This window comes from Rhinolophus sinicus, chromosome 16 (assembly GCF_057876585.1).
Source record: "Rhinolophus sinicus isolate RSI-liver-muscle chromosome 16, RSI-T2T, whole genome shotgun sequence".
In the NCBI taxonomy this organism is placed as follows: Eukaryota; Metazoa; Chordata; class Mammalia; order Chiroptera; family Rhinolophidae; genus Rhinolophus; species Rhinolophus sinicus.
This window is the reverse complement of record NC_142516.1, coordinates 114,727,961-114,753,121: the sequence shown is the minus strand read 5'-3', so window position 1 is coordinate 114,753,121 and position 25,161 is coordinate 114,727,961. Positions and strand designations below refer to the sequence as shown.

At 35.6% G+C, this 25,161-nt stretch overlaps 1 protein-coding gene across 19 annotated transcripts in view; it reads right to left on the bottom strand.

Moving 5' to 3' along the window:
• Window positions 1–25,161, bottom strand: part of TENM3 (teneurin transmembrane protein 3) — a 2,441,918-nt gene that overhangs the window by 82,971 nt on the left and 2,333,786 nt on the right. For 10 of the 19 annotated variants that reach the window (XM_088793202.1, XM_088793205.1, XM_088793208.1 and 7 more), the window contains 2 exons: window positions 22,249–22,434; window positions 184–210 (listed from right to left, as the gene is read on the bottom strand). In XM_088793202.1, the coding sequence (XP_088649328.1) occupies window positions 184–210; window positions 22,249–22,434 (213 nt within the window). The remainder of the gene's footprint in view (window positions 1–183; window positions 211–22,248; window positions 22,435–25,161) is intronic. The other 9 variants (XM_088793210.1, XM_088793209.1, XM_088793212.1 and 6 more) reach the window with 1 other exon arrangement.

Sequence of the window (25,161 nt, the reverse complement as noted above, 5' to 3'; positions counted from 1 at the left end):
AAAATGAGACACAGACATTTAAGTCTCAATACTTTAAATCCAAGGCATTTCACATAATGTAAGCCTGATTTATAATTTACAAAAATATGCATGAAAAACAGTCTATTTTCATACCTAGTACAATCTGATACATGGTTTTATATATATATGTAGATATGTCAACAAAGAGCAAGTATACAGTACCTTTAACTATCTTATCCAAATAGTGAGCTTGAGAGATTAAAAAGGAAAAAAGAACAGACAGACATTTCAGAAGTGTCACAAGGGACAAGAAAATTTTCAGAATTTACATGCAAATCGAGTCGTTGCAGCTGACATAAGACTCACATCACACGACAGAGATGCACTTCATAGCTTCTAAAAATGCAATATATTCACGTTTTAGCAAATGTAGTCATGACTCCAGGAAATACTCAGCATTTTCAAAAACATATGCAGGTCAACTGACACGACCTTTCACAGATTATTTAGAATGCGCCCACTCTGATGCTTCTTAAGATTATACTTTAATAGCTAAGTAGAACAAATGGAATCGATTCTTTATTGCTAAAGAATTTTGGAAATTTACAACTATGAGATCTACAAATAATCAAATTTATTTTTTTTGGGGGGGAGGGTGAGAAAATAATTCTATTTTTCAAAAGTTTGTTTTTAACAAAGTCGTTTCATAAGGGTTACACAGTGGAAGGGCAAAAAGGACACCACAGAAGGCCTGGAAGAACCATTTATATATGTTCTGATGCTGTCTTTCTTCAACCTGAGAGAGAAACCCACAGAAGTTCTGCTTTGTTCACCTTCTCTCCTGAGTTACTTGCATATTTACAAATTGTCAAACTTTAACGGTAAACAGGAAAAGAAAAAAAGAATGAAATTGAGAATCCTTGAGCAAATGGAAAAAATTTAATATATTATGAAAAAGGCATGTGTAAGTTCTGTAAAAAATGAGTACCCAGTAGCCCTTAACTACCTGTCAGATGGACAATAATGTATCATATGTGTAGTCCATTAAGAAATGTGAGCTGTTCTAAGATCCTGTTTCTTTTCAGGATTCATACGGGAAAAGGCTTTTTTTCCTCACAAAAGCTTTGTAGGAGCAGACAAGGTTAAGACTCAGTCTTTCACTGTATCTGTCCATTTAATCTTTCATGAAGTTACAATTAGGCTACACCTTGCCTCTTGAGCAGGGGCATAAATACCTCTCTCCCTTCACTCAATGTACAGACCTAACATATTCTTAATAAGCCTCAAATCTTCTTTCTTTGTCAAAATTCATACATCTTTAATGATCTAAAATTGCTTTTCAAAGATACTTATGTTGATTTTTTTCATTACTGACAGATGCAAGTGATAGCAGAACTCTCAGCAGAATGATTTAAACTATAACTTTCAGTGGAGCCACTCAAGTCTGGTAGTTCTGTCATGAGCATGAACAAAACCATAAATGGTTTTGACACATCTGTAGTGTGTACCGAAAAGGATTCTTCACTTTGCCACAGGATTCCATTAGAGGTTTCTGAATCGCATTTAAAAAATAAGCGTGTTTATAGCTAACTGACAATATATTACAGGAGAAATTAATGTGAGGAGCAAACAGTGTTAGGCACTAGTCTGAAATTATAATTTAATAAAAATAATTTCATTTCCAAACATAAAAATAAAAATATATTATTTAATATTATCATTCATAGAATTTCTTAATAATTCCTTCTAAACATTATGTAATCCAGTGGAGCCCATAATTAATAGCTCATAAGAAATTCTTGAGTTTTTGATTGAGACGGTAGTATTTTTAAGAAAATTCTCAGTTTACAAAAATTAAACTGATCATATCTGGAGTGTGAGACACTTGCTTTCACATCAGGTCCACTTCAGTTAACACAATCAAAAGAAGTAATTCTGATCTGGATTAGTAGTTTTAAAATAGGAATAAATTGTGTCTAATCTAGCTAATCCCATTATTTTAGCAAACAGAATTAATTATTTAAAACAGTGGATTGATTACAGGTTAAGGTAGGTTTGTCACTGAGTCAAGAGAACATCGAAAGTGAAGCTGAAATTGGAAAATACATTTAAAATATACAGCAGTTCAAAATTTACACAACACTTTAAACATTAAAAATAATTAACACACAAGTTTTGCAAAAAACTAAAACCAACAGTAAGAAAAATATTTGTGCTGAAAAAAGTTACCAAGGTTTGTCATTTGCATTTTACATCACAGGAGATAATTTTGAGGCTGATAGTTTAAAACTAAGACAGAAAGAGGGAAAAACAACCACCTATATCTTGGCCTTGAAGAGTAAAATTTCTGGCAATACCACAGAAGCCTGGTTCTAAATAATGAAGCAGTTAAAGGGAGATGTTGACATATGAGGTTCAAATAATTATTAAAAATAATAATTGCAAGAATAAAAACATTATATAAGCCACTGTAGGAAATAATCAGAAAAATGCAGACATGTTGTAAGAAGCCATTAGAAACAATAATTGTAAAAATAATACAGAATATTTAAAAATTAATATGCCTAACAAATGCTGAAATGCACATTAAGTGGTACAAAATTACTTCGAAAACTAACGAGTGTGTTCTGACACTGAAGGAGTCATTCCTATTAGATCTACTAAGAAGTTTTACATTTCTTTTATAGAAGAAAACTTATAAAAATGAGTACTAGACATATAAAATGGAGCCCTTTAAAAACTATTTTCCAGTAAAATGTTGTATTCATAAAATACTTTCCCTGGAGTTTCAATTATTTATCTTTTAAGAAGACCCATGTGGACCATAGAGTAGGTTACTGTATTTCCTGTAAGATAGTGATGCTTAATCTTTTGGGGGTCTCAGATCTCTGAGAAAAATGGTGAGAGATGGAGTCTCCCTCCAGAAACAATGCACGCATGCTCACAAACACGGAATGCTGCCTATGATTTCGGCTCTTCCATGAGCTCTCGTTCCGTAACTTGCAGATTATGAACACCTGGCTGATGTCTTAATGATCCCCAAATTTCTAGCTCTGGCCCAGATCTCTTTTCCCTGGTTCAGACCAGGTTCAGCATAATTCAGGGGATACTCCTGAAGTACTAGGATCCCAGCCTTGCTCCCTGAAGAGAACAGAGGCCTACTTTGTGTGAGGTCGTACTGCCCTAAGTGCTTTATATTATTCTTTCATTCAATCTTCACCACAGCGCTATGATGTAAAAATAGTTGCTACAGTAAATACAGATAAAGAAACTGAGAAGAGGAGAGACAGGTAATTTGTGCAAGACCCTTGGCTAGCAATCTAGGCTGTCTGGCTCCAGAGCTTGCTCTTAACCACTACGTCATAATGCCTCTTCTTGGAGATTTAGAAACAACAAAAAATTTTTTTTTCAGTAGAAGAAATTGATGAAAGGATTGCAGATACTATGCAAACATTCCTGACCTAACATGAATTTAAGCAGCTACTTCTTTCCCCAAAATGGCAGGGTATTACTACCAGCTTTTAGATGTCTTCTATATAGCTTCCTCGGGAAACTATCAGGTGCGTCTACCTTAAAGGGCAGAACGTAGGTGAGTGTCTTTTAAAGGCCAGGGCTAATTCTTGGCCTTAATTGTCTCTCTTTCAAAACACATTCAGAAACACAGTCATCCCTGAAACATTGATGAAACACCTGCTCAGGTATCAAGTCCATGCATTGCGGGTCCTTGGTCTACTTACTGGTACAGGTGGGCAAACAAAGACTCAGAGAAATACTAGGCAGGGGAGAAAGGTTTGGCTTATCAAAAATATTTTTATAACATAATTAGCCCATAAATGTCCAATATCACCAAAGCAAATGACAAGTACTGTATCCTTTTCACATACTTCCCTCTAAGTGCTTCTTTTTTACACGAATTCTTTCTCTTTTCAAAGTCCCTATTTACCACATTTCCCCCTTTGTGTTTTGGGGAAGATGGATGGAGGTGGACCCTTTAGTAATGGACCGGGGTTCTAAGGCCCCTTAGGAGGAACCTTGTGCAAACACAGTCTCGTCATACCATTTAAACGTTATAGGGAGGAAGAGCATCTTTTTGGAAATTTTACCTACATGTTGCTTCATCTACCTATCTTTCAAAATTACGGGCAGCCCTTCTCCCGCTATTTCCTTTTGTTATCTGATTCTCCCTTCCTTCCCCTGAATGCTTCTCAGAGGAGTATGAACATCAGGGTAAATGTAAAAGAAGAATCAAGAACTAGTTTGGATCATTTCGTTTCAGAGATTCCATGAAAACACATGACTTTCATGATGGATAGACATATGGGACCTAATGCATAAATCTTTCCCACTAGACATGAAAACTCCACGGCCTTACCAATCACTGTATTTTCATTGCTTGGCTCATAAGAGATTCTTAATATTTGCTGAATAGAATGATTAAATGTACTTACTATGGTGGTCCCAGTATGTCCTACGTGTGTTTGCAGCTTTTGAAGACATTCTATGAGTAATAGAGGCTACCTTTTGAGAAAGAAGCAAATGTGAGCAGTACCTCATTTACAATATCCTTCCTCTCTCCTTCACCCATCTGCCCATCTTCCCTCGCCCAATGCATCTATCCCAACTATATAAAGTAATATCAACAATAATACCATTTACTGGCTGTTACTATGTGCCGAAAACTAAGCAAAGCATTTTACAGGATCTAGCTGATTAACTTTCACCACTCTATGGGGTACTTCACAAATGAAGAAATTGAGGCACAGGACTGTCGTGCAGGGAGGCCTGCGGGGTCTCTGCTCCCGCTCCCCATACAAGAACGCAGGATATGGTGAGGCCAAAAAGGAACACCCACGGAGCCATAGGTAGGGGAGTCATACCACTACGGTCTCACTGGAGGCTGGGTTCACTGGACGTGCGACCTGCTGTCCGTTTTGTCTGCAACCCACCGACGACTCTCTTTCACTCTCCTCCACTCTCCTTCATAGCCGCAGCAGTTATATTAGTGGCTAATGGCTCAATGGCTACAGCTGACGGCCGACCAGCCCCAGCTGATGGCCATCTACTACCCGAGCCAGCACCCCTCCACGTGAGGCCGAGAGCCTGTAAACTACTTTCTGGGGCTCTGCCCCCACAAGGACATTAAATAACTTTCTCAAGGGCAAAATGATAACAAGTGACAAAGCTGAAATTCTAAGCAGGTTGTCTGAGACCAAAGTCCATATACCTAACAAATAAGTTGTATTTACAACTCAGCAGAACCAGAATTGTGTACCTGGGTAAGGTAGACTAGCAGCATCATCTGTTTTTGGCTTGGTCAGTGAACTTATTTGAATGAAAAAATAAGATGAAAAAATATGGAAATCCTTAATTCAACATTGACAAACAAAGGGAGATGCCAGGAAGTAAGATTAAAATCCAAACTAACCTGAAATATTAATCTGTTGACACAGCCTGATAAATGAGATTACTTTATGTACAGAAAGCTTTATAAGAACTGCTGTAATGGGTTCTAAAAGCTCATAGTTTGGAAAACCAATTGGCAAGATATTAAAACTGAACGATAAACCCAGGAAAAATGAAAACAAATGAGTTTGAAAAATCAAAGAACAGAAGCAATTCCGTGGATGTATAACTGTTGTACAAGAAATATCTGCTGAGTAGTAGTCCCCAGAAGGCTGCTCAATTAAAAATGAGGTCAAACGCAGGTATGTGCCTGCTTTGGGGAGGGACTGGGAGATTTGGAAGTATATATGGAGTAGGATTAATTCCAAAATTTGCTTTCCTTTTACTGTCAAACTGATGTTTAAAAACACAGAGAAGAAACGAACGACTTGGCAAACCAAGTTGGTTATATATATATATATATATACACACATATATATGAGGCAGCTCACAAGGGAAAAATACAAATTCTACGACTATGTACACATAGCTGCTGATGTGTATAGTTATGAATTGTTTCTGCTGTCGACAATGTGTTTGGTTGGCGCATATTAAATAGTACAGTATTTTCACTGGGCTACTGAATTGACTCCAGGGTATAGCTCAGACACAGGCAAATAATGCAGAATCCAGAATGGTGAAAATACAGAGGGTGCCAAAAAACTGTATACACATTTTAAGAAAGAAAAAAACTGTATTAAAATAATGCTGATGGTAACCACTTTGAGCACCTCTTGTAACTGCAGAAGTCAAACGTGACTTGTATTCATCTTTTGTTATCAGTATACGGGTATATTGAGTATTACAATTTTAATACTTTTTCTTCCTTTCTTAAAATGTGTATACATTTTTTTTGGCACCCTCTGTATTTTTCAGTGTAATTACAACAATAAAAGCGTAGAGGCCCATCTTCAAAAGAGGATAATTCAATCAGATGAGTACATAATATAGATATATTCTTCACTATGGCTATGATTGAAAAGTCCTTGAAGTCGAGGACAAATTTTTATTTAGCATAGTGTGTTTCATGTTCTATAACAGACTTTAAAAAAATGATTCACATTAGTATCTCATTAAAGTTGTAAGTAGGTATCATTCTTAGATTATTCATGTACCGGTTCCTGTAGGATGACAGAATAGCTACCGTCTGCAAATAAGTACGTATTAAATCTATTCATTCCAATCAGCAACTGTCTAAATTAGCATGCAAACTGCATACCCATTGATTTGATGTTCCTTAATTGGTACACACTGCACTGCTTTATTACTGATTACCCTGTCATAAAGGATTATGACAGTGACATAATTTTAAAAGCCATAAAGCAATTTACTCAGGCCCCTTAAAATGTTCTCCTCACCATAGAATTCGAAGATTAGGCTAAAACATCGCAAATATTTTATCCTATTTAGGAGTGTCAATTAAATTGAACTTTAAAAACTAGTAGTGAGGCTGTACCACTAAAGAAAAACAATTTGTGTGTGTGTGTCATGCACACGTGTGTGTGCAAACACACATGTGCTTTAAAGAGTTTCTGCTGCTCTAAAATTGGCAATACTTTTTGAAAACCTGCATCAAATAAATTGTTTTTGAAAGTTTGCAGATTTTATTCTTTTTAGAGTTTGGAAATTTGGTGTAAAAATTATCTGTACAAATACATTATTGCTTCTTACATGCACCTACCCCAGCAAAATACCTCAGTTTGGAACATTATTTATAGCAAGACATTCCAAAAGAATGAGACTATTTTTCCTGATTTAAGTCAGCCCAGGAATATCTGTATTCTACGGAAAAGGTGCTTTGAGATAACCAAATTTTTATAAAGTCAGCACTGCTGAAACAGTGTCATTATAAGCTGCAGAGCTTTGAACAGACAACTGGTAGAATAATATTTGGTATTTTCGTTCGGTTTAGAATTTCACGCCTTGCTGTAGACTACATCTACATAATGGGAGTAACAGTGGAACACTCCATGCAGACAGCACACTTGCTGACGCTGCCATGTGCACAGCCTGTGGAAAGAGATGACTATTGTCTGGCGTGTGATACATGCGTTTGTGGTAGTCTTTGCACATGGCATGATTTCATCCCCTGGACCACACACATCAACATGTTAGTAACCCATGTCTCCTTCAGATTTTTACTCCTTGTTTGAGTATACTGAATGACATAAGCAAAGACACATTGTCTTAGGATTTCCTGGATTTGAAAAAATCAGGCTTATTTCAGTACCCCAATTTGAGAACTAAATGAGCCAATGACTGCTCTTAACATTAACGAGTAAGAGTTATAACATGAATAATTTTTATGCTAAATGAAGATTTGGATCTTTGATGTTTTGATACAATGCATTTGGTTATAACAACTATTGAAGTGGTGTCTGTGTAGTGCTAACAATTCACATGGCAGGAAACCATAAAAATGATCTACTGAGGTGGTCACTATCAACAAGTATAATTTCTTACCTATGATTATTACTTTGGTGTGTTCATAAAATTTAATATTGAAGAAAAATGTATAGAATACGACTTATAAATAAGTATGTAAAATATACGAATACTGGGGGTTTTCCCTTATTAGTTTTCTTGGAGATGCCAGGGAAAATAATGAATAAAATTAAACGATCCTTTTAACTCACCTAAGATAAACTGTCATTTATTTTGGGAAAATCATAGAGAAAAAGGCTCTTTTCAAAGGTGATTTGCACAGAGAGTAATTTTTTTTTTTATTTGTGCTTGAGAGACAGTATGTACAGATGTTTACCACTTGTATTTTGGGCACTACACTTCTCTGAGCATTTTTCACGGGCTGAGAGTGGTTATACAAGTCATTGACCCACTTTCCGTATTTTTCAGTGGTCAATGTCTGTACATGGTATTCAGCCTACTAATTTCAGCTGACAAAAAAAACCAAAGTAAATTTAAAATTTGGAAGGTGCTATGTAGAATTTTCAATTAACAGCTTACAACTGTCTTAAATACTTCATAGTATAAACTGATTTTCCTCAAACTCTTTTTTTTGGTTGTTGTAACTGTTATTTTTATTTTGGCAAACTATGAGTCCTGTTACTAGCTATAATTCAAATTTTCCTGAAAAAAAAAAAAGTGCTGTATCATTATTGAGACATCACTGACATCATTATTACTGGATCCATTTCTATGACACTTCAATCTTTTGTGATAGGTACATAGATATTAATTTCTCTTTATTGCTGGAAAAAAGTAACTTTCCCCTATTCCACTAGACACACATGCACAAAACAATTTAAAGGTAATTTAGGAGGCAACATTGCTTAGCGCTTATGAGTAATGGCTTGGGGATGGCTCACAAGGGGTTTGGGTTCTGGTTCCATTACTTACTAGCTGTGCATCCATAAAAAAAGTATGTACCCTCTCTGAGCCTGGGTTCCCTCAATGGAGATTGTAACAGCTGTTACCTGATAAGGCGGTTGTGAGGATTTAATAAAATAATGTGGGCAGAGAACTTTGCACTGTGCCTTAGCACATAGCAAACATTCACAAACATTAGGTCATATTAATAAAGATAGTTTAAAAAGGACAGACTCATAAAATAGCTGGTATCTATTAAGAGATTATAAAGTCAGGAAGAATCTGACTAAGCAAAGGAGCTTGGGACCGTCAAGGATTTGTTTTCGTAAGCCATGAATACGGTCTGTCTGGGTAATGCCAGGATAAGCCGCCTCATGCTCTGCCTCAGGATACATTCCCTTTAATGGGAATATTCTTTCCATAAACTGTCTAGTTCCCAGAGTGGGGACAACTCTATTTTTGTGTCTGGAAGTTTTCTTATTCCTTGTCTCACATAAACCCTCTGCGGGTGTAGACGCACAATTCCCAATCAAAATGTGATTCTGCTTTTTGAAGTAAAGAACACATGACAACTTGCCCTTATATATTTTGTTTTCCCTACTTAGTAATTTTATTTGAACCCGGTAAATTAATATTTTCTAAAGAAGTATAAATATCTGTACATATAGTCATATGATCTGCTTAAAAATTCAGAAATACAAGTCACTTTTATAGTATGTACTTGGAAACTAAGACATTTAAATTATTTTACATGCATATTTCTATCCTTATATTGTGATTTTGCTGAAAATTTTCACTGTATTTTTCATTATGAGACGTGCTAAGCAGACATGACGGAATATATATTACTAACTTTTGGAGCAGAATGATCTAAGTTGGTGTGTCTCCATTCCTAAATGCAGGAGGAAACCCGCTTTTGGCTGAGAAAAGCATTTCCAGTCGCTGGTTGTAGTCACTGGGGGTGACATGCTGGTATATGCAGTCTCAATGGCACAGCCAGGCTTTTACTATGTAGCTTGTACCTACGCTGGTCACAGTTCACTGGATAATGCTTTTGGGGGCAGGGAAGAGTTAGGGTACGTGCAATAACCACATAGTTTTCTCTTGGCTTTTCACAGAAGCTATATGGTGATTTTTCCCCTTGCATCCGCCAATGTATTTGGAGTGGATCACTTACATGCATAATAATCACTACCGGGACCCATCTCAACAGCCAAGAGTTGGAGTGTATGTGAAAAGCATTATTTTACACTTCATTGTTCATGTGGGGACTAATTAATGAATACCTAATGCCATTAATTCACAATTAGATCACTTATGTTTAACCACATGCTTTCTATGCATACATATATAAATATTAATTTTGGATAGAATGATATTCATTCTGCTCCATGACAATTAAACAGCTGTAACCTGTCCCATGTGTTAAGTGACGGAGCTGCAGGCAAGCTCCAGGAGCAGATGGTCTTACCCACCCATGCTTAATGTTAAAAGACTTTTTTTTTTTTAAAGAGGTGTTGACAAATCAGAAGAAGTAGGCATAGTTTTAATGCAAATCGGCCCATTTGCAATGTAGATTACCCTGAAAACTAATTTGGTGTATAGGAAAAAATTAGGCTCTGTTGTTAAAGGAAGACATTATATTACATTTGGATATAGTAGATTCCCCACCAACATAATTATTTCCTAATTTCATTCAACCAAAAGAGTTTAATGGAAAAGCAGCTGGCAAAGTATTCATATTTATGGACCTCCTTTGACTGCTCCTTAATTTATCCAAGGCACATGTCTGTTAAATCCCAGAAATAAAAGCCGTATTTCAGACAGCTGTTTTCCAGCTTCTCTAAAGAGGCACTCAAAAAGAAGAGGGTCAACAAACTCATCACGAGCAAGAGTAAAAGTAGAAAGACTGGATATACTCACGCCATAATCTGTGACTACAGGATAGTAAATAGGAAAATGGAGAAAGTTATGGCTTTTGCATAGACTAACCCCATAACTAAACTTGTATTTTAAAAACAGGAAGGTGAAAAAGGAATTGTTTTATGATGAAAAGAGGCTATTTTCCACTTGCCATATTTAGGACACAACAGACATATATTCTGCCATTGAAAAGATACTAATGTACCATTGTGGGAAGGAATAATCATATTCTTTCAAATTGTGGGCTTAATTCTTCCACCCTTACATTAAACTGAATGCTAAGTTCTGATTTTTTTTTACTCTACTAGCATAGTAAGAATTTCTGCATTTGTGAAAATTACTTAAAGTTCACATTAACACTTCACTAGCTGGCTGGCTTGAGTTTTAGGAACAATGTGACATATTTATAGCCTGGCATTAGTTATACTCTTTCTCTTCCTAGCTAATATTGTAAAAAAGCTGACAACATATTATTTTGCACCTGGTTTCACTCTCAAGTGCCTTGGACCTAAACTTCTCAATAAAAGGCTCTGATGAACTTGGCAAGAATTGAAAGGAGTGTTTTTCATCTTTATTTCTGTAAATGGTAGATCCAGTCAATTGAGCTTTACAACCTCCTATATACTGGATTTTGGTGGAAATTAAGGTCTTAGATGGTTTTTTAAAAGATGCAAATCAATGAGGTGTTCCAAACTGAAGAAGATGTTGTACAACATATTAGTAGAGGAACACAATGACAGGCTTTTAATAAAACAATATAATACAAAATTGACATACAATTTAACTGGCTTTTATTCAAGTAACATGTCTCTCCATAAGTTTTTTAAAAAACAATTTGAATTGACTTAAAATGAGAAATGAGGTTTAAAGAAGCAAATGAGAAATCCTAGGCATGGGTATATTCATATTTTAACAATCTGTCATGGCATAAAACATTTTAATTCAAATTAACAGATTCAAAAATTTCCTTGGGATAATGATTATAGTTTCTCTCAGACACAGAGCACCTATACAGTAAATTATTTTTAGAGATGGAAAAAGACTAGCTAGGAAACCACTAAGTTCATAGTGAGAAATAAAAACAAGACAGTAAGAAAGGAAAGAACCAGGTTTATCAAGCCTAGAAATCAGGCATATTTCAATGACACCTAAGTGATCATAACTGAATACAAATAACTAGCATTTTCTTATACATTGATCACAGTTGATAAAAATGACAGTGGCTTTAACTCTCCTTTTTTTTTTTTTCTGAACACAGCTGCTTCTAAAGCCATTAGGACTTAACAATAAACTGCGTAGGAATATACTTAATTTATAATAATTATTGGGACCCAAGTTATACCACAGGAGACTGCAGGGAGAATTCGTACACAAATAACCATCACAGTATAGAATTCATTATCATGTGACTCTAAAGTATGTAAAACAGAGTCTAAAGAACACCTAATGCTCATCTTCATAGGCTATGTGTCAATCACCTAAAAGGAACGATATATGTTAAACCCAGATATATTCATCCACAAAACAATTGCCTACATTCAGAATTGATTTTTAGAAGTCCTAAAAAAAAAAAAAAAAAAAGCCCCTTTTCCAAAGCATAGAACACATGCAACATTTCCCCAAACAATACAACTATCACTGAAATTTACCTCTCAGTAGTACGGCTACCATGTGATTTTTAAGCTCTCACGCAGCTTCAGGCCATGCTTCTCTTTTTAGAGAGGATAAATTACTGCATGAAGGATAGGACAGAGCAAAATGGGGACTTAATACCTAATGTCAATAGTGAAGGTTGTTTATGCCTACACTTATTCCCATTCTTAGGGGTAAAGAGAGATGTCCAGGGAAATAAATTATCAATATGATGAGAGTACATTTATCAAGATGGTCCTGGGGACTCTGATTTTACTGAAGGTCACACAGCAAATCAGATGCAAAAGTTATGCAAAGATTTGAATCCAATCTTTCTAGAGGATTTGTCTGATCTGAGGATATAATTCTAAGGGGGCTCTTGAGACATGATGTGACTTGTGCAGGCAGGTTAACAAAGATAAGCGAGGATGGGATGCTACAAACTTAAATGTGCAAGGTACTTCACAAAAGTGTCAACATTAAAACACCTCTGAAGCTTTAGAGTATATGGGTGGCCAAAGTTAGTAGAAATTAAGAGTAATTAAAAAACTTTAACATGTATTGTTTAAGAATAAAATATGATAGAAACAAAGTCAAACTTACTAAAGTTTCAAATTCAGACCACTCTCTCACTCAACATATTATTAACACTGAGTGAAAGACTAATTTAAAGTTCAGATATGCCATTGCTTGCAATGCTGGCTTCAACTAACATAAAACCATGACTTCATGTCGTGGTGTGCTGAAACTGGTATATGAAAAGAAAAACAAATGAATACAAAAGAACAATTTACTTAGTGAAGAGAAAAACTACTGAAAGAATAAATGAATTAAAACAGCACAGTAGCTACTGTGTTTCCCCGAAAATAAGTCCTAGCCGGACAATTAGCTCTAACGCGTCTTTTGGAGCAAAAATTAATAGAAGACCCAGTCTTATTTTACTATAAGACTGGGCCTTATATGATATAATATAATATAATATAATATAATATAATATAATATAATATAATATAATATAATATAATATAATATAATATAATATAATATACCGGGTAATATAATATAATAATATAATCCCTGGTCTTATATTAATTTTTGCTCCAAAAGACTCATTAGAGCTGATTGTCCGGCTAGGTCTTATTTTTGGGGAAACATGGTAGCTACCATTTCCGTAAACAACATACCACCCACTATCCAAGCACTTCATAAAAATCAAACACCAGCAAATTTTCTTAAACTGACTAGCAAAATAGACATTATTTTTGCGATAGCTTAAAAAAATATTGAAATTGAGTAGAGAGAGCATTGACAATCTAACAAAATAGGGCCTCCATCATTCAGAAAGGTCAGAGAAACTAGTTTTGCATTTTTAGAGATTAAGTGACCTCATTTAAAAAAATACCAATTCTGAGGGGATTACAGAGGATAAAGTACTGTATATAAAACTGTTAACTGAATAAATTAGACTAAAATGAAAAAGATAATATTGAGAGGCCCCAAATGGATACTTAAGTTATCTCAAAGAAAGAAACAGATGTCTAAAAATCAGCCTGGTTTTCAGAACATGGGTGATACTCTATGACCTCTGAAGGGAGCTGTCCACGGTTCTCGTAGGAATCACCATCCTCTCTGTCATGTCAAATTACTTAGGGTCACTGGGACTGTAGAGCAGGAAGGATCTTAAGAAGTTCTCTTTTTTTGCACAATTCATGAGAAGTTTTTTTAGCCTGTTTGGATTTCCACTGCCGACCAAGTCAGTTTAGCAGAATTTCCTTCCACTCAACATGACTGCTGATTCCTGATGACCCACCCTCCATTGCGCATGACAAATGGAAGCGTCTACGTCCACACTGTTAGTATGTCAGGAAGAGGAGGGAAGTAGTATGCATCCTGTATGCATTCCTGCTTTTCTGTTGGCTAATTCCTCTCCATATAGACAAGACTCAGTCACAGTCACAGCCAACTTTGTATTAATTTCAGACCAAATCCTCTAGCAACAAAAACAATAACAATGAGTACCATCAAAATGGTGTTTACTTTGTACCAGATACTGCTCTAAGTGCTCTGCCACAGGTTTCAAGTCATTTGATAGTCTCAGCAACTCTATGAGGTAGGTACTATTTTTCATTCCCACTTCATAGGTAAGGACACAGAGGAAGAGGGAGCTTAAATGATTTCTCCAAGATCACACAGCTATCAAGTAACCGAGCTTAGAACAGAGGCAGATCAGGTTTCGTAGGGTCTGAAATTATATAATCTGGGGGGTGGGACTCTTTAAGATAAACAATACCAAATAATGAATAAGAAATTAGGTACAAAAGTGAGTAATTATTTAGAATGAGAAAAAAAATCACCATTATAATTTTTAAGCTGATAAACACCACAGATATCAGAATGATGTACACATTTTTTAATTAGGCGCCTGACATGTCTTTAAAGAATAATTTCCAATATGTTTGGGGCTGTATTTACTATTTGATTGCCTCTTTTGTTAGACAATGATTTTGTAATATTTTCTATGGAGGGAATAGAAAAACAATTTGGGCTTTATTCGATTTGACTGTTTAATATGGTTTTCATTATTGATACGTTAGAAAAGTTTCATTTGGCTTCAAAATTTATTAGTAATGTCATGTAATTATTGACATTACTGTTAAATTTGGGAAGACTTTTATTGTGTAATAAACTAATCTTAAATACTCTTTGAATTGATGACATTCATTAACCCTTTTGTTGTGATGTCATATTATGAGTTTTATGTTACTTTTGTCAATATCAGTACTTCATGTTGTATAAAAATTATTTTCTTGGCATGGTCATATGATTCAGTGATACACTGGGATGCGTAACAGATGTGACTTCACATCCTGATGAACTAAATTTTGTAATATCACTACAGGTTTGTGCCCTAAAAATACAGGAATCCTGATAAATTCCTCAGAAAATATTCATCAAAAAAGAGAAAATCATGGTGTTTATAATTGTGTAAGTCCCATTATCAAGTATCTTTGATAGGAGAAAACTTCTGTTTTAATCATACATTTTATAACACATCTAACTACAAGAAGAACTTTCTACAGATTTACTTCTGTTTCCGCACATTTCAAACCTTATTTCTCCTCCTCTATCTATTTACCTCTAATGCAGGGCTCCATGGGACAAATTCAGTTCTTCATATAATCTCTGACCCTGTACTTTCATGTCATTAGGTGAATCAGTGGGTGGTAGGAATATTCCTGGATGGCTAGCAATAACAACCACATACAGCAATGATTTCACACCTCATAAATATATCCAATTAAATCTAAACTAAATGCACCCCCAGCTCAAATTCCCCTTAGCTATTCAGCTAAGGGGAATAGCCACCATCACTCCAGCCGCCATCCTACACAAGGAAAAGTGTGATGGAGCGGAAAGAAACAAAGACATTAACTGATTTGCAAATTTTATACTAACATACAACTATATAAACCTATGGTCCCTTTTGGAGATCTTAGAAGGGGCCTGTGCAAGTGAGTGGTCTTGATGTTTAAGCTTCACCAGTTTCACAGTAAATATATCAAAAGCCCATCAGGGACCTAGGGATGTGGCACTAGAGACCCCTGTCTTAACTATTACATTACATCAACAGATGTGAAAACAAATTATCTCCCAGAGCAATCATTTGCAGGTGTAAGTGCTACCCTATGTTCACCTATTAGGAGGGAACTCTAAAGTTTGAATAAAAGGTAAAAAGATAGTTTTGGAACTTCCATAATATATATTATTATATTATGAATATGATTCCCAATTTGGGAACATTACAAAAGTTACAAAAAATATTGACTTTGTAATCTAAGTGAAGTATGTATCAGAGTGGTCATTTTTCCCCTCAAAATTGTCAACTATGTTTTAATTTAACAGCTAACATGTTATTCTTCACCATTATCCTGAGAAAAGAATCAGAATAACAAATCTAAGCATGTCCACTCTGGTATAGTTTTGATCTTTCTCTCTTTTACCCCCGTATCATTTAGCAGGTGACTCCCCAGCTGTGTGTATTTCAGTTTCAGTTTCTAATCTCCAGCATCCCACAGCCCAGAGCAAGCATGGTATTTAGCAGAGGTATGCTGAGCACTATATGTCTATGTTTTGTCTGAACAAACAAAGCATGTCTTTGTGATCATTAATGATCTTGTTTCCCAATGTAGGAAAGAATTAGAATAAAAACAAATAGCTGGTCTTTTGTAGCTTAAAAGAATTAGGATTTCCCCTAGGCCAAATTTCCATTTGAATTGTCTGAAAGTACATGAAAATCAATGTAACTCGATAAACAACTATTACGTTTGAGACATTACTTGAAGAAAAATATCACAATAGACTCTACTTTCTTTCATCACCATGATTTTAAAAAGCAAACCTCTCTACCCCAAACCCAAACATATTAACTTCTTGTTAAGCCATATCCACTCTGAGACTAGGTTACAGTTTTTAAAAATGAAATAGAAATTCCATTAACTCTTTAAGGTAAATTTGTTGGACAGAAATTTTGTGTTAGTTTTTTTTTTTTTTTAAATTTCAGCATCCAAAATATTGTCTGGGTTGCTGTTTGTCTCTTTTATACTTAACAGCAAATTAGAAACTCTATTTGCTAGGCACTTTAATAAATGATTTACATTCTAGTATTTCATTTGATTTTAACAGCCCTGTGAGGTACATAATATTCATATATGAGGAAACACACGCAGAGAGGTTAAATGACTTACCATAAATGACTCAAATTCTAAAAGCTCTTAAATAGTAGAATATTCTGCTTTAAAATCTCATGATAAGTATTAAAACCATTTTATATTTGAAAAAAACAACAACTGAGGTTAAGAACAGTTAATACATAAGTTATAGTGAATAAATCAAAGAATTGATCTGAAAATATAAATTTTTAAAAAATTTCAAAGCCCATGTATTTTTTCCATTGTTATGCTATCAAAAGAAATAGTATTCAAACATCACAGATGAGGCAATAATTGCTTAATGGATAAAGAAATGATTAAATGAAATGAAAAGTAACTGAGGGGGGCCGGCCCGGTGGCTCAGGCTGTTAGAGCTCCATGCTCCTAACTCCGAAAGCTGCTGGTTCGATTCCCACAAGGGCCAGTGGGCTCTCAACCAGAAGGTTGCCAGTTCAATTTTTCAAGTCCCCCAAGGGATGGTGGGCTCCGCCCCCTGAAACTAGCAACGGCAACTGGACGTGGAGCTGAGTCCACAACTAAGATTGAAAGGACAGCAACTTGACTTGGAAAAACATCCTGGAAGTACACACTGTTCCCCAATAAAGTCCTGTTCCCCTTCCCCAATAAAATCTTTAAGAAAAAGAAAAAAAGAAAAAAAGAAAAGAAACTGAGGCATGCAAGGAAACATAAAAATAAAAGCTGAATGAACTTGAGAATAAAAAGGGAACTCCATGCTTAAATCTAACATTTTTCTAAATAAAGCAGAAATGATCAACAAATTCCATAATTGCAAGAGACCTTAAGGGGTACTTCAGATAGAAACACAACCTAAGAGACTTAAGGGATGGAAAGAAGTTAAAAAGGATGCCCTTCCTAAAAACACTCCTCAAACTAACACACACACACACACACACACACACACACACACACAAACAAAACTCCCCAATGTTTCACACTTAAATAATGATGGTATTGCTAAAGCTTATCGGAATGGAGATTCAAAAATTTCTTGGGTTCTTGGGATTTAAATATGTTTTTCAACCTAAGGTTCTTCATTACAGCTAACCAACATTTAAACAATTAAGCCCATTTTCTCCATTTCTGTTTGTGAGGAAATGGGAAATGCCAATCAGCCTTCAGAAAACCATTTTTCCCTCTACGGAGCTGTGAGCCTTTTTTACGTTCATAATCACCCTCCATGGTAGGTAACAATCAAAAGTGTTACTCAAAATCAGCGTCTCCCTCCCTTCAGTTCACAATCTCACCTACAGCCTCCAATACTCTCAGAAACAAACGGATGGCTGTTGGGACAAATTTATTCAGCAATTGCTACAAAGACTAGTTCTTGGGGAAGCTACAGATTAGTAATATTCCAAATTTGGTACTTAGGATTTATCATTGCCCAGGATGTTCAGTTAGCATTGAACTTAAAGCTATGGATTCTGCCTACAAACATCTGTTCAGCAGAGGCTGGCATGATATTTGCGTCGCTTCTACAGACAATCAGCTCCAGCCACAGGCCAATCAGCAGTTTTCCCCTCTCTTCCTAAGCAAGAAGAGACAAACCAACCAAGTTGCCTTTACATGATTTTAGATTCTAGTTACAGTTAAATTCATTAATGGTGAAGTTACGGAATTAGGCCAAGACAAGTATCATCTAGTTTGCATATTTGACCTTGATCCACGTCAACTCTCACAATATACAGAACTGTTTAAGCTAGTGCTAGTACTATTAAAATATGTTAGTAATAATTGCTGGTCCTTATTTGATGTGGGGTCAATCATATAATTTCTCTTCCTGAAAGGGTCCAACCATCATAAATGGTTTTTTGGGGAGGAAGGGAGACATATTTATTTTAATCATAATATTGTTAAAAGTAGATTTCCCTGTATTTTCTATCTAAAAATGAAATACTAGTCAAAGTCTAACCCAGGAAAGAGGAAGAACTTGGGACACGTGATTCATAAGGAGAGGAAAATATGAACACACTAATATCAGGATGAAATCTTTTCAGGTAGATAGGGTAGGATGTTCATCGAATACTCTAAATTCATAACCTATTTTACTACCACAATGCCTATGGTTTTATGCAAGCATGAACAGTTATGAAGACAGTAAGATGACTAATGAAGAATATTCTTTGTTTTCTATTGGGAACTTCTGTTTGCTTCTAACTGTTTAATTTCTCCTCCATCTCTCTTTCAATTAACCTCCCTGTTTGTATTCAATGAAATGGCACATAATATGCAAAAAGAAAAAAAAAACTTGCTGATTTATGAGTATTCCTTCATAAAGTGGCAGCTTCTTTCAGCCAGATGCCTAAGTGCTGAAACTGAGGGGAAAGCACGCACAGTAACTATCCTGAATGAGAAAACATATTCCAGTTTCCTGGGTTGTTTAATCAGTGGCTCACAAAGGCCTCTGTTAAAAGGGCCCTGAGGCATCACTGTGGACATATGTTACATACACAGGTAGTAAGTAGACACAGGAAAAGCAATGGGATCTTTGCATGCCAAAATTTGGAAGAACAGCACTAATAGTGTACAAGAGCAAAACAATGATTTAACGGTTCTCTACATCTTTTAAAAGGCTCACTTCCAGGATTTATTTCTAAATAAAGCAGGTCCTTTATTTCCACATTGTTAATCATATGCAGTACAAAAACAACAAAATAAAATGAAACAACAGAAATGGAATTGTTAACAACCACAGCAAGATATGTTACATTATGACAAAAATCCTGTTTGTTGTCAGACAACGGAAAAGTTGTTCCAGAAACTCTCAACGGTGAGAAACTAACTTTGTAATATTGCCAAGGTCAGTGAGGACAATAGAATGATTTGTTTAGTAACTGTGAGTTGGCAAGTTAAATCTGCCCATGGATAATTTTATAGTATACTTCCTGGTTTTCCAAGCTCTATATCCATGTGTTTGTTGTACTTCCTAGGATACATGTAGCCAATTTTCCCTCCAGCTGGAATCAATTCACTTCTTCTGACTGAATATGGGGATGGTAGGGTCATAAAACGTGAGGGAGCATGATCAGAGCCACATTTTTCCTGCCCTCCTCTGGTATATGGGCATTCTGGGATTTGGTCATGCAGCTGTTTGGTCACAGGGGTATTACACTGTTTTCTGTATGTCCACAGAAAGATACACAAATTGTGGTTGTCAACTTTTTTCTGCTTTAATGTATTTCGCATGCACAACAGGCAGCCATTGCCCTAGGAAGCCTCTCTTAGAGAGAAAAGTGTGTGTGTGGGGGATCCCTATCGGGATGGTGGGGACGAGCGCTCTGCAAGTGCTGTGACTCTGTGCCCTTGTACTTGACCTCACAAGCACCACGCATTTCTCCAGGTGTAGGCAGTAAGTTCACATTCAATAAGTGAGACCCTAAGTATGTTTCACACCTTTACAGTTAACATCTTTAGGAGTTTGCAGGGCTGGCCCTTCGCTGACATCTGGCAAGTTGGATGTCCCCTACACAGATAAGGTTATGTTGCCCACCTGAGGCACCAAATACCTGCTTTTCTTCTGAGAGCGGGGGATTTTGGTGGTTGTGGCTGACAGAGGCTACCTCTTTGAGTAGTTCCAATAAAAACCTTTAACCCCGAGTCTCCAATGGGCTTCCCGGGGCAGAAACACTGTACACATGTTGACGCATTTCACTGCTAGAGAAAGGAGCAAACTCCATGTGACCTTTCCTGGTGGGAGAGAAAGAAGATAGGAAGCCTGTATGTGGGTTTCTCCAGACACCACCTGATGGGTCTTTCCCCTTCCTGACTCCTACTACAGCCGTGGGCACAATGACCCCGAGCCCTGTGAACCCTTCTAGTGGGTCATCAGGAGGCACGGTAGTGGAATCCTTGAAACAAATATCAGGAATGTCAGTAAGATTAGAAAGAAATTTTGTAAAGATACAATTGTGACAATTTACAAGATGTACGTCATCTCAATTTTCCCAGGATAAAATTCCTGGCGAACCAACTCCTGTAAGCAAAAAAAGTGAAGTACGCAATGCAGATGCATTGCAAGAAGCAAACTTTTAAGGTATTGAGACTCCCCCGAACACCTGTATCTCATTTTACACTACAAGCAAACAAGGTGGAGAAACGTCATACCTCAACTTATGAAATTTTTGTAGGACTGTGCCATGTATAATGAATATGGTACACTTTCACTGCAGAGAGGTAGAAATTTATTACAGTTGACCCTTGAACAATGCATGTCTTAGGGGTACTGATTTCTGCACAACTGAAAATCTGCACATACAGATTCCCTCAAAACTTTAGTTGCTCCTCGGTATCCTCGGAGGATTGGCTCCAGGACCCTCCACAGATAGCAAAATCTGTGGATGTTCAAGTCCCCTGTATAAAAGGCATAGAGCAATATACACCACAGATTGAAGAGGACAGGTATTTATTGAAAAAAATCCACATATAAGTTACCTGCACAGTTCAAATCTGTGTTGTTCAAGAGTCAACTGTACTTACTTTTGTTGTATTTTAATTAAATGTTTTACTTTTAGTGACACAAATGATAAAAGCAAAGGCACTGAATACCTTGAAAATATGGTACTATATATGTTCTGGATACTTCTGTATCCATGCTAAATACCACTTATGTACTAACACTTCGTTCTTAAACACCTATTTGATTGTTTTATGTAACCTACAGACATTCATGAACATCATATTTTAAGAATTGCTAGGCATATAAATTTGTTTCAGCATAGCTAGGCTTGTGCATTTTATTCTACTTTATTGCTTGTGGTACTACAAAATAAAGTCATCAAAAGTTAAGCATCTTTTTTAGAGACCCAACCATATCGACAAGTGCAAAGAGGTATGATTCTGGAATCTATAGAGGCCAGAAGGCCACATTTTGGACTCTTCTTTTTTTAAGTAAAAAATATTGCTGTTATGCAATGGCACTATGAAATACTAAAAAGCAATACTCAATTAAAGCTTCTATAGAAGCAAGAAATGAAATCATCTTCATGTGCATGAGTTTTTGTGGCCATCACAAAAAAGAAATGAATAAAAAGCTCTTGTATCTTGGACTTATTACAGTGGTTCTAAAAATAACTAAATTGCCATTGTAAAATAACCTTACTTAAAAAGTAATTCCTGCTTAAGAAAGATGAGTTAAAATTAATGACAAGAAATCAGCTTTTCCAAGTAGAAAAATAGCAAACACTTTGAGCTCTTTTATTGTGTTGGGAGGATGGATACAGAAGGGCCGGTCGCCTACCGATAGTACAGTGCTCTCCATTCCATCCCTGGCTGCATTCACACTTGCCGTCCTTGCAGGTCCCGTGTTCAGCACAGCGAGGGTGGCAGGCTCTCTGGTTACATGCTGGGCCCGTCCAGCCTTCTTCACAGCGACAAGTTCCCCCCATGCAAACACCATGTGAGCCACAGTCCACGGAACATATTTCTATATTGAAAAAAGAGAAAGTGGAAAAGGAGAGAAGAGTGGTGGGGAGTGAGAAGGGAAATTAATAAGCACTGTTACATGTGAAACTCAGATTAGTGAAGGTGAAAAACCCAATCACTGAAAATCAATCATAAGTATTCATACACTAAATACATCTCAGCACTGACTACTAGGAATATAAATGGTGGAAGTTTACTTTTTTTCCATTTACTTTTATATGCTGTCATAATTGTGCATAAAATACGTGTGACAATTTTGTTATAATTTCCTATATTATATGTACGTGTGTATACACATACACACACTGGTTACTAACAAAACAGAACACATGATTCATAATGAGAGGAAAATATATACACACACACACACACACACATGTGTATCTGAGAGTATCTCTGGGCAGCCAAGAGCACATGCACACATACACACCCTGCATCAAATTAATATAAAATAATGCAATATTTCAGTGCCTAAGACATCTAAGAGGAGTTGGGTTTCACCCATAAAGCAATAATTGAAAAGGGATTATTTATAATCCTACAGTTTCAATTTTTAAAATATTCAGAAACTTTCTTTAAAAGGGATCTATTATATACATTAGCTTGCTTCTGAAACACGTACATGGTGGTTAAAAGAAATTGTGTTTTTTCTATTCAGTAAATTTGTCTTGTTGACAGATACAAGTTGCTCAGCAAAACCTTAGTGGAAAACCAGTTTAATCATATAATTACTGACACTGTCATTTGAAAAACAAGGTTTTATTCAATTACTAGAATTACGGAAAGGAGCACACGTGATTACAGGACTTCAAAAGGTATAACAAAAGGTTAGGTCTTTAAAAAGAATTCAGGTGTCAGCAGTAATTGTTTTTTTTTTTTTCTTAAAAGCTTTATTTAACTAGGTTCACTTGAGAGAGAGAGAGGCAGAGAGAGAAAGAACTTTGAAGGTTATTTTATTTTTTACGCTGTACATATAAAGTTAAATAAAATTAACTATCTCCTTTTCCTAAGATTGTAAGACTATTGTTTAGTTTTGGTTTTCTTGCAATACAAATGCCTAACATTAAAACCCTGAGGTCATTTCTAACACACAGAAAATGGACTACAGAGTTATTTTTAAATTAAAAAATAGTAACTGTTTATGTAGTCACATGTTCCTATTTTCCCTATTCATTGCCCAAATAGCATTTCTTAGACACCATAATTCTCTGTCTCACAGTGCTGCAGAATTTTAAACACCCTATCAAGGCACTATGAGAGTTATAACATTTTTTATAAACAACAGGCAGGACTATTAACTGGAAGAGAGTGGTGTGTGTTTTTCATGCCACATTTTCTATCTCGTTTGAATTAAATTTTTGATTAAGAGATATAAGATGGTGTGATTAACTTCAGAGGAATAGAATATCAACTCTGCTCCAGAACAGAGATTTCTTTCTGAGGTACCCTTTTTATTCAAGCTAATCAATTTTTCATTAGGGTGAAGGTGTTTATCAGCGTTGAGCACACTAGCTTTGAGCAAGGTGCGTCGATCTTTGTAATGAACTTATTAATTAGAGTTAATTTAATTGAAGTGGAATTGAAGGGCTAATTAATGGACAAACTGCTGATGAAGATAGAGGGAAATCCTGTTGCTTTCAAACCTATAAACTTTCTGATGGAAAGAATTCATTTTTTTTCTTTTAGCATCTTAACCAAATGTTTCTTCAGGTGTAAAATCTACTCTTATTGAATTTAGATATCTGAAGGTCATTTCCACAACAACAGGAGAGGTAGCTGGTGCATTGCTTTAAAGTTCAGTTAATTAGAAATTCAGCATTATACTGCTGGTAAACTTTTAGTCACAGATGTAAATTAACGTTTGTGTAAACTTTAAATGAGAACTGTGCAACATGCAGATAAATTTGAAGCATATAAATCCAGATATTTTCATAAAATGTATGTGAGTATTTGAGATCTTTACTAATAATTTTAAGTAACTTTTTTTTGCAGCTAATAGCAAAGTTTATTCAGTGCTTACTTTCTTCCAAAAAAGCATATAATACTCATTATTCAACTCTCTCTATACCGTGTTTCCCCGAAAATAAGACCTAGCCGGACCATCAACTCTAATGAGTATTTTGGAGCAAAATTTAATATAAGATCTGATATTATATTATAGATTATAAAAATTATAATATACAATTTTTGCTCCAAAAGATGCATCAGAGCTGATGGTCTGGCTAGGTCTTATTTTCTGGGAAACACGATATATAAGAATTTAGTTTAGTGGTTGCCACAGGGTAAAAGTGAGGGTGGGGGTAGTAAATTTTCAAGAAGGTAAAGTGGGCCAAATACATGGTGATGGAAGGAGAATTAATTTTGAGTGGTGAACACAATGTGATATATAGATGATGTATTACACAATTGTACACTTGAAACATATGTAATTTTACTAACCAGTGTCATTCCAATAAATTTAATTAAAAAAAATGAATAGGATGAAGATCTTCACTATTTCTAAAAAGTCATTTTGTATACAGGTATAACTAGATTTTCCAATAGCAAAATAATTACATCAGCATAAAAAATTAGTATAAATATGTAAAATAATGATAGTGATTTTGGCAGCCAATTTAATCTTTTGATTAACATCTATATCTTTTTTGCTATTCAGAGCACTATCATTTTATGAAGAAGACTGAATTACCTTTTAAGTTATATAATATAAATTACAAATTATCCATTA